Here is a 13908-nt window from a genome sequence, read left to right on the forward strand (position 1 = left end):
GCTATGCTAGCTGCAAGTTGAATACAAGAACATATTTCCATATTTCTGCAGACAGTGTTGCAAATGCATACTTAGAATATGATGATATAAATATGAATAGTTAAGAAAATGTATTTGGGGCAATAATGCAGCATGTTGTGGAGCACTGTGCCATGTTGTGGAGCACTGTGCCATTCTGCAGTTTAAGAGTTTCCATCTCCAAGAACTGGAAAGACACAAGAAGCTCAATTCGCTGTAATAGGAAAAAAAATTTTTAATTGATCATTGTCTGTAACACATATATATATACATGTAAGCAGAAATGTGAGAATAGATATGGCTGTATATTGACTTTTGATCCATTCAGAAAGAAAATTAGGCAAACTTTTTAAAAGTAAAGGTATTAAAGATGAGGGTTTTCTAATTTTAATTTTAATTTTTATTTTTTTTTAGTAATATATCTAGGTGATGATCAATATATGTTAGTCAACAGTTCGGGGAAGTTATTTTGTAGAATACATTCTTCACAGGTTTTAACAATACATTCTTCACAATGCATTCTTCACTGGTTTCTGGAATGTTTGAGTTTTAGTCAGTACATGCTTACATAATATAAATAGAATGTGAAGCAATGATCCACAAAATAAATGTTGGTCAAAAGTTCTGGTCAAAAATATCGGCGAGACCTGAATCAAGTGACTGATGAGTTTATAGCTAGATTGAATAACAGAAGGAGCCCAAAATAGCATGAGTACACTTTTTAATCCCTCTATGTATTATATAAGGATGACCAGCTGCACTGCTCTGCCTTTGTCTTGCTCTGTAAATCATGTTATTCAAACATACTGTATTACGAAAGTGCCTCTGTTAATCATGAGCTTTTTTCTGTCAATCTGATTTGACATAAATATGTTTATAACCAATACGTGAAGTATGTAACCCACTTACATAAGTGTGACCATTTTAATTTTTCCAAAATTGAGAAGGTGAAAAGGAGGTTTTGGTGCAATATAAACAATGGACATAAAACTTCAAATTCCTAAACACGGGAAGCACAGAAATGTGTACACATTGCAAGTCATTAGTTCAAGCCCACCAAACATTTCCTGAGACAATTACCTTTGCTGCTATAAAATTTACTTTGCACAAGCCTCTGGAGCATTACTAATTGCTTTTCTTAACCCCCAGAGATTAAAGGATTTTGAAATGAACATATAGACAAGTGGTGACTCTAATTTCAAATCTAAGCTTTATTAAGGCAAGCTCTGTTTTACGAAATAGGGTCATTAAGAGAATGTTTAATGTTGACAGTATCCAATCCTGATCCCCTCATCTTACTCCAATCTTGAGAAATAGCACTCTGACTGTATTTTTTAAAACTCTGGTGCAATCTCAACTCATTTCCATCTGGCATCAGCTCTATGTCTCATCTTCAAGAATACACATAACCATGTTGGCACTTGTTTCTCAAATCCTTTTCCACTAGGGGGTATGATAGACTGTGACTGTATTTCACAGTAAACCTTTCATATGATATTGTAGTACACACATATGAGGGAGAAGAATGGGCATGCAAAGTGTGGTACATAATTTATGGAGATTCAAACCCTGTCATTCATAAATATAATTATAACCAAAGGCTTGAAAGTAATACGGACCTTGCCATATTGATCATGCTCCAGCTCTGTTTATTCAGATCATTCATTTTCTGACAGACAAAATAGAATAAGAATGTTTTTAGTCTGTAAAACAATTAAATAAAAGAAATACTTCTATTTCACACAAAGAATATTGTTTATTTCTGTACATGTTGTGCACCCTCCCACCTTCAGATGGGAAATATAAACCCAAGGGGAGGGAATATTATTAAATCAGCAATCAACCTTCAAGTCATTTTGGTATAAACACTGTAATTATTTCATCTCTAGTAAACAGAATATAAGACAACAGCACATAAGGGTGACAATTTGCAATATGCTTTGAATGTCTTTGTTAAAAAAAAAACTATTATGGCTGAAGGCAACATTATTGAAATTAAAAAAAAAAAAAGCAGAAGTTGTGACAGCCAACAGAGGGGGTAATTAGTCAGTAAATTTCAAGTAATAAATTTAGCAGGTCATTGCAACAGACATTACGTTTTGCACAGGGAGAAGTCACCATTTATTGGCCTTGGCAACAGAGTTGCTTACCTTTATTCAAAAATACATCATAAAATGGTATTCTGAAAAAAAAAAAAAAAAAAAGGTAGGTATGGTTATAATAATATAGTCCAGATACCTTCTAAACTCACAATCTTATTTAGGTATGTTTCAGTTCATTTATGTCAGTACAGTCAACTACACATTTACATAGGTGTAACTGTAGTAACATACACCTTGTTTGGAAAAAAAAAAAAAGTTAAACAAAAAATGTAATATAAAATATTGTCTTTCTAGATTAAAGGTGCTGCTACCTAACACTTTTAATCTCTTGGTTAGAGCAGAAGAAACATTACATCACGTGTATTAGATTTAGTTTACGTTTCAGGTATGTTTTACATTTGCAGTTGCTTTCCTGAGCACGGCTGGCTGAGCACTGGCGTGATGTTGCCTGCCACTGAGCAGGGACACACCAGCCTTGATTTGTGGCAGTGGTTTGTTTGCAATTCATCTGGTCATAAACGCTAGTGTGCACTTCAGCAAGCCTTAGTATTTAGAGTGATGTAAAGACAATTGCCATTAATATTAGCTAGGCTGCAGAGGGTTTGACAGCTGCATGAGAAAGCAGTCTTGCCTATCTAACGTAAAGTTCCTGGTTAGGAGGTACCAGGGGTGCGTTTTGTACAGCTTTGAACCCTCTCTCAGGCAGGTTACCATCTTGTTAAAGAGTCTTTTTGAAAAATATTTTGCAGCCAAATAATTACTGGTTTTGTTTAAATGTTCTCGTCCAACACATAATGAACAATGAGGGATTCCCCAGAGGGCATCTATTGTTATTGAAATGTTTATTTATTGAGTGCTTTTGCCAGAAGCCCCCCATGAGAAAAATCTCATTTTATGAGCTCCTCAAGCAGTCAGTTCCCAAAACATCTAGCAGAAATGCAATTTTGGCCAAACAATTTCAAGGTCTTTTGTTTACTTTTAAATAATCATCAGAATGCCAATATGTAAAAAGTTGTGACAGGAGCTGCTTTATTTTCTATATTTTGCAAATATTCTTAGTGAAGTTGGGCTTATGTTGTGCTCGAGTAATTCCTTATATTCAAATATTCAATTATTACAGTGGAGAAAAACAGTATCCCTCTCAAGATTGTAAGAATGGGCATTTAGAATTATTCTGATTCCTTCTTTCCCACAAAAAAAAGGATGGTTATTAACTAATATCTTCCCTGTCCCATAAGGAATTTTTATCCCACCCTGTTTTTCCTCTCTTTACCTACATTCTCTCCATAAGCACATAAAGAGCATTGCCAGTGCCTGTGGCAGTGCTTACATGGGCAGACTTCAGCTACACTGGGTCCTGGTGTGCTCCCGGCTTACCCAGGTAGAGTTACTGGAGAATTGTAATGGTCCCTGGAGCTGCAGCAACAGGGCTTGCTTGTCCAAAATCCCTGCTGGAGCTGGATATGTGAAAGGATCCAGTTTTAATCTGTATGGTTTTAATGATGCTGCTAAGTGCATAGCTGCAGTGAGCTGCAGTGCACAACTGAGGAATGAATGAGATCTGGACCAGAGACAGAAGCAAAAAACTCAGGCAATTGGAGGAGTGGAGGAAACATTTTGTGTCTTTGCAGATAAAGCCATCATGCTTGAAAGCTGGCATCAATTCCAGGCTCTTGACTATAATGGAATACGTGGTGTAGCTTTCACACGTTCAGGTTTGGGGCCCTCAGCACTAGAAAGATGTGGACCTGATTGAGTGGGTCCAGAGGAGGATCACAAAGATGCTCAGAGGGCTGGAGCACCTCTCCTATGAAGACGTGCTGAGGGAGTTGGAGTTGTTCAGCCTGGAGAGGCAAAGGCCCCAGAGAGACCTTACAGTGGCCTGCCAGTACCTGAAGGGGGCCTACAGGAAAGCTGGGAAGGGACTCTTTCTCAGGGGGTGTGGTGACAGGACAAGGAGTAAGAGCTTTAAACTAAAACAGGGTAGGTTTAGATTAGACATTAGGAGGAAATTCTTCACTCAGAGGGTGGTGAGGCCCTGACCCAGGCTGCCCAGAGGAGCTGTGGCTGCCCCATCCCTGGCAGTGCCCATGGCCAGGTTGGATGGGGCTGGGGGCAGCCTGGGCTGGTGGAAGGGAGCCCTGCCCATGGCAGGGGGTGGGATTTAGATGGTCTTTAAGGTCCCTTCCAACCCTAACCATCCTGTGATTTTGTGATTCTATGATAATTTGGAAGGAATATCTGAAGTTGTTTATTTACACAGTCCTTGTCATGGGACAGCTGTGTACTGGGTTGTTGCCTGCTTTTATTTGAAGCAGATTGCTAATTACACTCTAAGTGTCTGAACAGCCAGAGAGGAATCATCATTTCTCTTGGGCTGGGAATACAGAAAGAAGGACAGTGAAAGGCTGGTTATATTCAGTGCATGGTATCGTAAGACTCCCAGGTGTCTGTTGTGGTTGATTGTCTTAGTTAGATTGTCTTAGATTGTGTTAGTAATGGAATCGGGGAATGGCCTGAATTTTTTAAAGAAGTTTATGTATCTTAAGTAAGATATACTTTGCAATTGTTGAGTATTATAGCTGAATGTACTATTTAAATGATGCTGACAAATGCTTTATAATTATCTAACATTATTAAAATACATTTCTTGCACATTAATGACTTGACATCTGGAGTTTCCTTCAGCAATAGAATCTCTACTTTATTTTTCTACCACCCAGAAGAGTATTTAAAGAAAAATGATTGATTAATGACAGTTCCTGTTAACTGTGGAATAGAACGTGCACAGGACAGGCTCTGCCAGTAAAAGATTCAAAGGATGCTCCTTAGTATTACTTTGAATCCCTCTGTGACCTCAAAGCCAAGTCTTACAATCAATAATAGTTTTCTTCAGCCTAAAATTTAAAAAGTTTAAAGGTATTGCTGTCTAGGATGTATGTGATGCAATTAAATGCACTTCATTAACTGCTCTCAGTTGTATGAGTTCAAAATACAAATGCAGAATGGTAGTAAAAGAATAAATTAATACTTCATTTCAAGCCCTGCAGCAAAAATATTTTTCAACTTCTTCTATGTAGCAATTTTTCAGATTTCATTTTCTCATAAGCCACAGCTATAGTAGGTCAAAGCATTTTACATGTATGGCTCCTGACAATGTGCTTAACCACTGAAACACATGAAGCAGGTATTATTCATAGTATAAATGTAATTCTTCTCACTGATTGTGTGAGTAATAAAAACTTAGGCACTCACACAAAACACGTTATGCATGTAAACATTTATCACATGCCAGTTTTCTTGTTTGTTCAGCCCTTGCACTGTGCTCCTCTTAATTGACATTATATTTTCTACTGTGGCTTATTAACTGGAAATTTTCTTTAAAAGACTTTTACTATAGTTATGTGTTTACATTTTTCTTACGATTTTCATACATATGTACTTTAGCATAATATGACAACTGAAAGTTCTTTATTCCTTTTATCAGATGTGCATATAGGTTGGATATTATTGGGATGGGTGGAGAATGAATGCAACATTACGTATATGGATTTATTTTTCTGCAAAAACACACAATGAACATTTTTTTGAAACCCTGAATACCTTACTATGCCATTCTTCATCTAGTTAATTAGTACTGTGCTCTGTAATGCCTCATAGGTTTTTAAGCCATAAAAGACCATCAGGCTACACCTAAAAAGTTCACCACAGAGTTCCATCACTTCTCTTTATAAGTTGTCCAAAGAGATTATTACATCTATTGTTATAAGTTAAGTAATTTTTGCCATCTTTCCAAATCAGACATTTGGATCAGATACATCCAAAATCTTTTCTCCAAATATGTTCTTGCAGATCATGATCAAGATAAATATTCTGACTCTCTTTATTGTCCCTCTGACTGAGGTTCATAACAAGCTTGAGTGAAGGTTAGGCAAATAAAATTTGAAGCTTTATGTAATCTTCTTTAGGTGTTGAATTCCAGTGATGTTCTGTGGTGTTCTGGAGAGAATAACAATTTCTGTGCCTCTATTTTGCCATTTTTGTAATGGGAATAGTATTTACAGGAATGTTTTGAAGTTTAGTTAATGTCTCTGAAATTCTTTCAGAAAGCCACAAGACAAGATACACACAAACTTCCACAAGAGGTATATAAATGTATGCAAATGTAGCTAATGAAGCAAAAGGAAGAGGGCTAAATGGTGTCTTAATAGTTTCTCCTTAAAAACCTATTTTGAAAAGGAATATTATGCCATGTCTCTTGATTATGAGTCTTACATTTTTTAATAATCTCTTCTAGCGTGCTGGGACCAGCTGTGACCTTCAGAGTGCACTCAAACCTCCAAAACATTTCAACTGCAGATATTGCCAAAGCAGCAGGTAAGAGTCCTTATCCTCCATTCCCAAACTGGCCTTCCACTCTTCAGTTTAGAGGACTGTAGTCAGACAACATGGATGGAGGCAGCACACTCTCCCAGGAAGATTGGTGTTTAGGGAGAGTGGCTGAGGGGTGAGTGGCACATATGGGAAAATGAAGTGTAACATCTCTGAGTCAATTAAAACTGCCTGAGACTTCATTGTTTGTAGAGGAAATGGATTAAATACAGACATGGAGACACAGCTTAGCATGGTGAAAAACTCTTCAGTGTTGTCATGACCTCAGAAAAACAGATTAGATATTTGCAAATGAGAATTTAATACCCTTGCTTTTCTGATACTTTGTTCCAGGAAACAAAAATGGTATTACATGTTAGCCTTAATTTCTGGATCAAAAGACGGTGCCTTTGTTGGTGTGCGGTTTAGGCAATTTCCATGACCCGTTAATCTTGGGAGTAAACATTGTATATCTGGAGCTAAACTGCTTCTGAATAAATACCACTGTTCTATGTACTGCTCTTGGCTTCTTATCAATTTGGCTACTAACAGTATTATGGAGGAGCTGTTGACTGAAAGAAATCATTTCTGCAAAGTAACTGAATTGATAAATGATTTGCTTCCAAATTACCCAATTGATAGGTTTTAAAAATTATGAATAAACAAGTTGCAATGTTGCTTGCAAATAGGAATAAAAGAAGTTCATTTAAATAAACATTGGGAGCCCCAAACTGTCCATTAACAACTCCTGTTTCCTTATGGATGAATTCAGCTGTAGAAAGAACTGGGGTAGTTCCAGTGCCAGAGCCCTTTGTGCGGGGCTCTGGAGGATCTATCTCAAAGTGTTTAGGGGTATGAAATTAGGGTATGAAAAACAGTCAAATGAATGTGTAGAGGTTACCAACACCATAAAGTATCCACTCTGGTTTTAAGTAGCACAAGGACAAAATGGTTAAGCACTGGTAGTGTGAAACCCTTCACTTTGAGATTTCTTGTTAACTGGTGAGTAGAGTAACAAACTCACTTTTAAATAGGTTTAACATAAAAAAAAAAAAAAAAAAAATGAACTGTCAAAACTAGGAGATTACAATAAATTATTGAATTATGGGGCACCTAAATCTGTATGTTTTATCTGGTAAAAATTAATATAGTAGTGTCCTACTTTGTAAACCTGTTGACTGTCTCTGAAGAGATCAACAAATATGATACAGCTGGTACAGCCTGCCTGGGTTTCCGAAGACTTTTGACAAGGTCTTTCACTAAAAGTTTCCGAGGAAACTAATTGTTTCTTAGAATACGGAACAAGAAATACACGGATCAGTGACTGGTTAAGAGGCAAATAAAAAACAGAGAGTAAGAATAACTTACTAGTTTTCTCAAAAAAAATAGATCTCTGCTGGGACTGTGTCATCCAACATACAAATGAGCTGAAAAAGAATGGTGAGCAGTGTGATGAGAAAGCCTGCTAAGAGTACTAAATTATTTACAGTATTAAAGGTGAAACTTGATCTTAGAAATGTATAAAAAACATACTAGACTGAGTGACTGGACTCAAAATGGCAGATGAGTTTCATTAGAGATTAATGTAAAAAATTCAAATGGAGAAAAAATAAGCTTTAAATATGAAGTTGTGGGTCTGAATAGACTATTACTGCTCTGAAATAAGATCTTAGTGTAGTAATAGATTAATGAAAACAATTCAGTCATTATCAAACAAGGAAATTGTTGTTGGTTTTTTTTTTTTTTTTTTTTTTGAAAATTAGCCTTTTGCCTAAATGAATATATAAATAAATAAAATTAGATATATGCCCAGGAGTCAAACATTCTAAATTTAAAAAGTATCAATTTTCTCTTTTCTAACCAGTAAATAAAGTTGCAGTAGCCTATCAATGTACTTGCTAATCAGTTTGTTTTATTTTTAGCAAACTTTTTGTGAACTTGCAGATATCTAAAGCCAAAAATAAAAATAGTAAAATGAGCAACAGCAGTACATACTTACATAAGATTTTTTTTTTCAGGTTTTAGCTGCAATTATAAATGTTAAAAGTCAACAATGTCTTAAAGAAAATCATTCCAAAAATGTAATTTACCAAAGGAAACTGAAGCAGAATAAATTGGTGCATACTTCCAGGCATGGGTAAATGTATTACTCCATGGTGTCCTGCTATTATGTAACAACATTCATCCAGGAAATCTGAAAGCAGATCTTGTTTATAGACCTAACTGAGTGAAGAATTTCACCATTCATCACATCCTTAGAAACTCAAAGAACTTAGAAATTGAGGTAATCAGATGCCATAGTAATTATGAGAATTTAAATTATCCAGATTTCCAAAAGGAATCTATTTCTGCCTCTGTAATAATGTCCATGTCTCGTTATTATCTGTGGCAACAGGTTCTTTGCAGGAACTTGCTCTCATTATTTTTGTAGTATATATAGTTTTGTAACCAAAATGGATAAATTGCTCCTTTCTTTGCATTATTTAAGTTTCCATATAGGGAACTATATTTAAAGTTTTCCATCCTCCCCTGTGGAGTCTGACAAATGTGCAGATTAGAGAAGGCATGGGACTCCACAGCAGCTTTGCAAATACATGTTTGACTTAGAATATCTACTGAAAAATAGAAATAGGGAAGTACGATAATAAAAATAGTTTACTGTATTCTCCTAGCATTTGAGATCCATTCTTCTCAGTGTGCACAACAACCACACTGAGCAGAGAAAAAGCTCCCTAAAATCCTTCAGCCATATTCTTGCTGGTAAAACATTTTTTTTTTTTCTAGTAATCCATAGTTCCTATTCTATGTAAATGTTTTGATTACTTTTCTTTTTGCATTTTCTAGGGCTACATAATTCTACAGGGAAACCTGACAACAGAATAATTTAAATTTTTGTACAGCCTGAGAAAGCAGGCTATACAAAATACCGTTAACAATACCTTTATTTCCTCTTTCACTGCAGAGCAGAAGGACTGCCAATGTTTTGCCTGCATTGCACACTTTGATGTTCATAATATAGAACATATCTTGCATGGTGTATCTGTCCTCTGGCCTATTTCTGTTTAATAAGTCAGGCTCAATGGTGCATCTCAACATTTTGATGAAATAAACTTTCTCTAGACATAGATGACCTGCTCTAGAAGTAATTACACTTGGCACATGACATCATTTAGACAAATGAGTATGGATTTAATTTCTCTTCAGTTTAAAGGTTAGGAGAAATCTAGCAGAGAACAACTATCAGTAAGATAACTCAATTTATCTAAAATTGCAATATAGTCACTATAGTAATAAGCAATGAATTTGAATTTGTACAACTTAATATGTAGTCCAGAATTACACAATTTATTCAAAGACATGTAAAGTAACAATGGTAATTAGAAAATAAGAATCTTCTGAAGTTTCCAAATACAGAATTTTTGGATAGGGTGGATACAACATATATACTGCTCACATGAAGAGGAGGTGCAGGAGAGAAAAGTCTGTGCACGGTACTCAGCATTGACAAAATGAAATAAAAGCAAGTGCTTATGTGTAGTTGCAGCCTTTAACAAGTAAGAATCATACTTGTATTTTATTTACTATTGTATAAAAATGCAACAGATTAGGTGTTAAAAAAAATAATAAGAGGACCGAAGAGCAAAACAATGTATTCATAACATAGGTATATTAGTAAAGTGGGACTGGTAGCACAGAGGAAGGCCATGCAAAACCAGATATTAGCGAATTAGCAGATCTTCTATGCAGCTTCTTGTGTCTATATGTGATATATATAATTACAGCAATTCAAAAATCTTGATTTCATTGTTGTAAATAGGGGGTTTTGAACATATATTAGAATATCTAGATTTTTGTTTTATTTATTATTTTTTTTAAATTCCTCTAACTTTTAACTAGGCTATTGATTTATGTTTCTTTAATTTGCTCTTGTCTTGCTGGTAAAACACAGTTTTTCCAAAAGTGCATGGATTGATGGGACCATTAATCATAACTTAAGGAGTGGGTTGCTGAATCATATAAACTTCTTGTCTAAAATTTATTTATCTACCAACTTTCTAACTCTACAAAAAATGCACTGGAGAATTAATTCCCCTTGGGGAAGAAAAAAAAAAAAGAAAAAAAGAAAAAGAAAAAATCATTATCATTAAAATTAAACTGTATAACAAGTTAATTTGAATACAGATACAGCCTGATAAGTATTAGAATGGATAATAACATGCATATAGAATTCCTTTGGAATTTTAAACTGCAGATATAAAAAAAAAAATCTTAATTCTGAAAAATATGAATATGAAAATACTGATGAGAAACCTGCCTCATCAATTGTGATGAGCACACAACCACTGAAGAAACTCCAGTTTATTACTCCCATCTGTAAGGCAGATTCAGCAGAATCACAGTTTTGTCACACATCCAGTCTGAGCCCTGCTAAAAAGGGCTGAGACTCTGACGTGAATGTATTTTCATTTTCTTATAAATTCACTGGTACAAACATCCATTACAGATATATTTAAAAGAATTAATTATAAAGTACAAATGATTGGTTTAGATCAATGGCACATTTTTAGCTGTTTGCAGCAAGTGCAGCATAACTGAAAGATATATTTCAACTTTAGCAAATGTAAGTATAAGATATTACAGATACTTTTATATGAATATTCTCTTGTATTCATTCTAGTCACGAATTGTAGTCCTCTTTGTATTGGTGGTGGTGGGGATTATCTTTTCAGTTTACTACAGAATGTGAATAAACATAATGAACTTCATGGTCTGAAATTTAGCAAAATAAAGAACAGAGGGAAGACAATTTACCCTACATCAGAGAATCAATTGGTGAGGATCCGGTATACAGCTTAAATTGTTTAACTTTAATTTCTAGAAACACTCCAGAGGCTCACTCTGCTCTCTAAACAATAACTATGGCCACTGACCATACCACTGTGGACAGAAAAATTATATATACCTTTATTTACCTTTATTTTATTATTCATTATTAGCAACAACAACAACAAAAATTTAGGAAGCTTTCAGGAAGGAAAAAAGAGAGAGAACTCTCTTTAGATGTATTTTCATATATTATTGTATCTTCATATAATAACTACATACAATATGTACATGTAAAGAGAAATGTAGAGGGAGAAATAGTGACAGCATGTCAGTGAGGAATAAATCATCAACAAGAAGATTATGCAAAGTTTGTAGTAGATATACATGTATTTAGTTAAAAGCATGTTTAGAATAATTGATATTACTAACATTTCTTCTAGTCATCAAATTCCAATGTCAAGGAATTTGAGCAAAACCTGGGAAATGTCAATTGATACAAAGAGTTCGTAATATTGTGCCTTTCTCTCATTATTTTTGATTGTGATTAAATACTGTCTGGCCTTTGTCTATTAAACCATTTTTGGTTAATTGGTAGATGTTCTTTGGATAACGTACTTCAGTGGCAACTTGCCACCTTTTTTTTCATGGTGATCATCCATACAAGCAGGAAACACATTTCTATGCTAAAAGTTTTCCTCTTGAAGAGGTCCTTCATGAATTATTTCTGGATTAAGACAATCCAGAAAATGTTGATTTTTAGCACAAGCTTTGCATGTCTCGTGAAAAGTCTCAGAAAGATGAACTCTGTGGCTTTTGTCACAGAAATGTACATGGTAGCACACTGTCTTGGTTTCCTTTTTCTATCCTACAACAGTGAGATGGATTGTTTTGAAAATATTCATTGGCAAGTCATTGTCAGACTCATAATTCAGCTGTGATGAAGTGAACGGAGCAAGATGAAAGTCTGCGGTTGAATCCCTTCCTTCTATCTAGATTTTTGTAGATCGTGCAATTAGATATCTTTTTCTCTGAGTTGGTAAGAAGTTGTGTGTCTATGAATAATTTGAAGTTGATCTTTGAAGTGAACTGACAGCTTCTGTGTCAGAAACTTTGAACACTGTAGCCAGGAGGCTATGGGGTCCATCTGATTGCATTTGCTGTTGCCCTGGTATAAGAAGGATTATGATTCTTTGGTCTTTAATGTGAAACGTATAATTTTGACAGCTCTTTTTCTGTTTCTAGGTCTCTTAAATCTTTTGGTGCAAGTCCTGATTTCTTCCACTCAAGCCTCCTTAGTTCACATTGTTCTTTTTCACCTCTTGTCCCCTCTGTAGTGGATCAATTGCCTTTCACCTACTGTATTGTCAAATCTATCTGAAGTATTTTCCTCAAATCCTTCCAGTGCTGAATATAGGATGTCATTATATTTTTGAAGTATTATTCAAAATCTGAACTGTCTCCCGCACTATCAAATATCTGTTACTATGATTAATGATTTTTTAGATGGCATTTCCTTCCCACCTTGTTCTTTTACTGAAAAACATTACAACTATGCCAGCCAATATCCTCTTTATCCTGGAATGACTTTTAGCAGTTGTGATGGGTGCTACCATTTGGTAAATGTGCCTCAGACCTTAACAGAGGAAATGTCTCTGGTTATGACTCTTCCCCAGTGACTTCCTTCTGACTATGATAGGCAGGCCTATAAAGACAGGTAAAATTTGGGTCTTTGTTAAAGTAATTTAAAGATCTAAAGGCTTTAAAAGAAAGTTTAAAGGTTAATCATGATTACAAGGTTGACTTTGTTTAAGAGCCCTCTGGTAATATAATGCATGGTAGGGTAGAAGTTATCTAACTCAGTTGCAGCTGTCTGAAAGTTAGACATTTATTCTAAACTAGTTGTGTAGATTGCTGTACATTGAAGGAAAAAATATTTATTGTTTGGTGCATAGATGCTGATGATAGGACTGCCATATGTAAATACTGCAGATAAATCTAGGGTAATTGTTTGAAGTCAGGATTGTAGATTTTTTCAGGATCTTTCTGTATGGTAACATATTCAAAAATATTTTTTCTATTTCTAGATCTCTTAAGTCTTCTAGAGCAAACCTTTTATTCTTCTGCTTAAGTCTCCTTTGTTAACAATACCCTTGGGTAACATACTGAAAGCTCTTTATGAAATCCAAATTAATTTAAGATTGGGAAAATTTACAAAGATTTTGAGTTTGAGAAATATTACCACCTATAATATTGTTAAACAACCAAATTCCTGCAGTCAGCTTGTTCACACCTACAGCTTGTAACGTGAAACAGTTATGTTTAAGTGCAAAGTGGTTTTCTTTCAAGTTTGTGAAATCTCACAGTACATTTTTTACTACGGGAATGAAAAGACTTTTTCCATATTAAACTTGCTACGTATTTCCTTTCACAGATATCTCAAACTGACCTGTAAACTTTAAAAGCACTGTTTCCAGCTGATATGAATCAACAAATAGATGCTCTGGAGCTCTTAGCACTGAGAATGGGTGATTGAAACAATTTTTCATTTTTTTTATTTTTGGTGTAGCATTGGTACTTTATGATCCAACTA

The 13908-nt window shown here is 35.0% G+C and overlaps 1 protein-coding gene across 2 annotated transcripts in view; it reads left to right on the top strand.

The window, feature by feature from the left end:
* PTPRN2 (protein tyrosine phosphatase receptor type N2) overlaps positions 1-13908 on the top strand; it is a 643897-nt gene that overhangs the window by 284689 nt on the left and 345300 nt on the right. For both annotated transcript variants that reach the window (XM_027450443.3, XM_038174330.2), the window contains exon 11: positions 6418-6497. In XM_027450443.3, the coding sequence (XP_027306244.3) occupies positions 6418-6497 (80 nt within the window). The remainder of the gene's footprint in view (positions 1-6417; positions 6498-13908) is intronic.

This window comes from Anas platyrhynchos, chromosome 2, assembly GCF_047663525.1.
Source record: "Anas platyrhynchos isolate ZD024472 breed Pekin duck chromosome 2, IASCAAS_PekinDuck_T2T, whole genome shotgun sequence".
Classification (NCBI taxonomy): domain Eukaryota; kingdom Metazoa; phylum Chordata; class Aves; order Anseriformes; family Anatidae; genus Anas; species Anas platyrhynchos.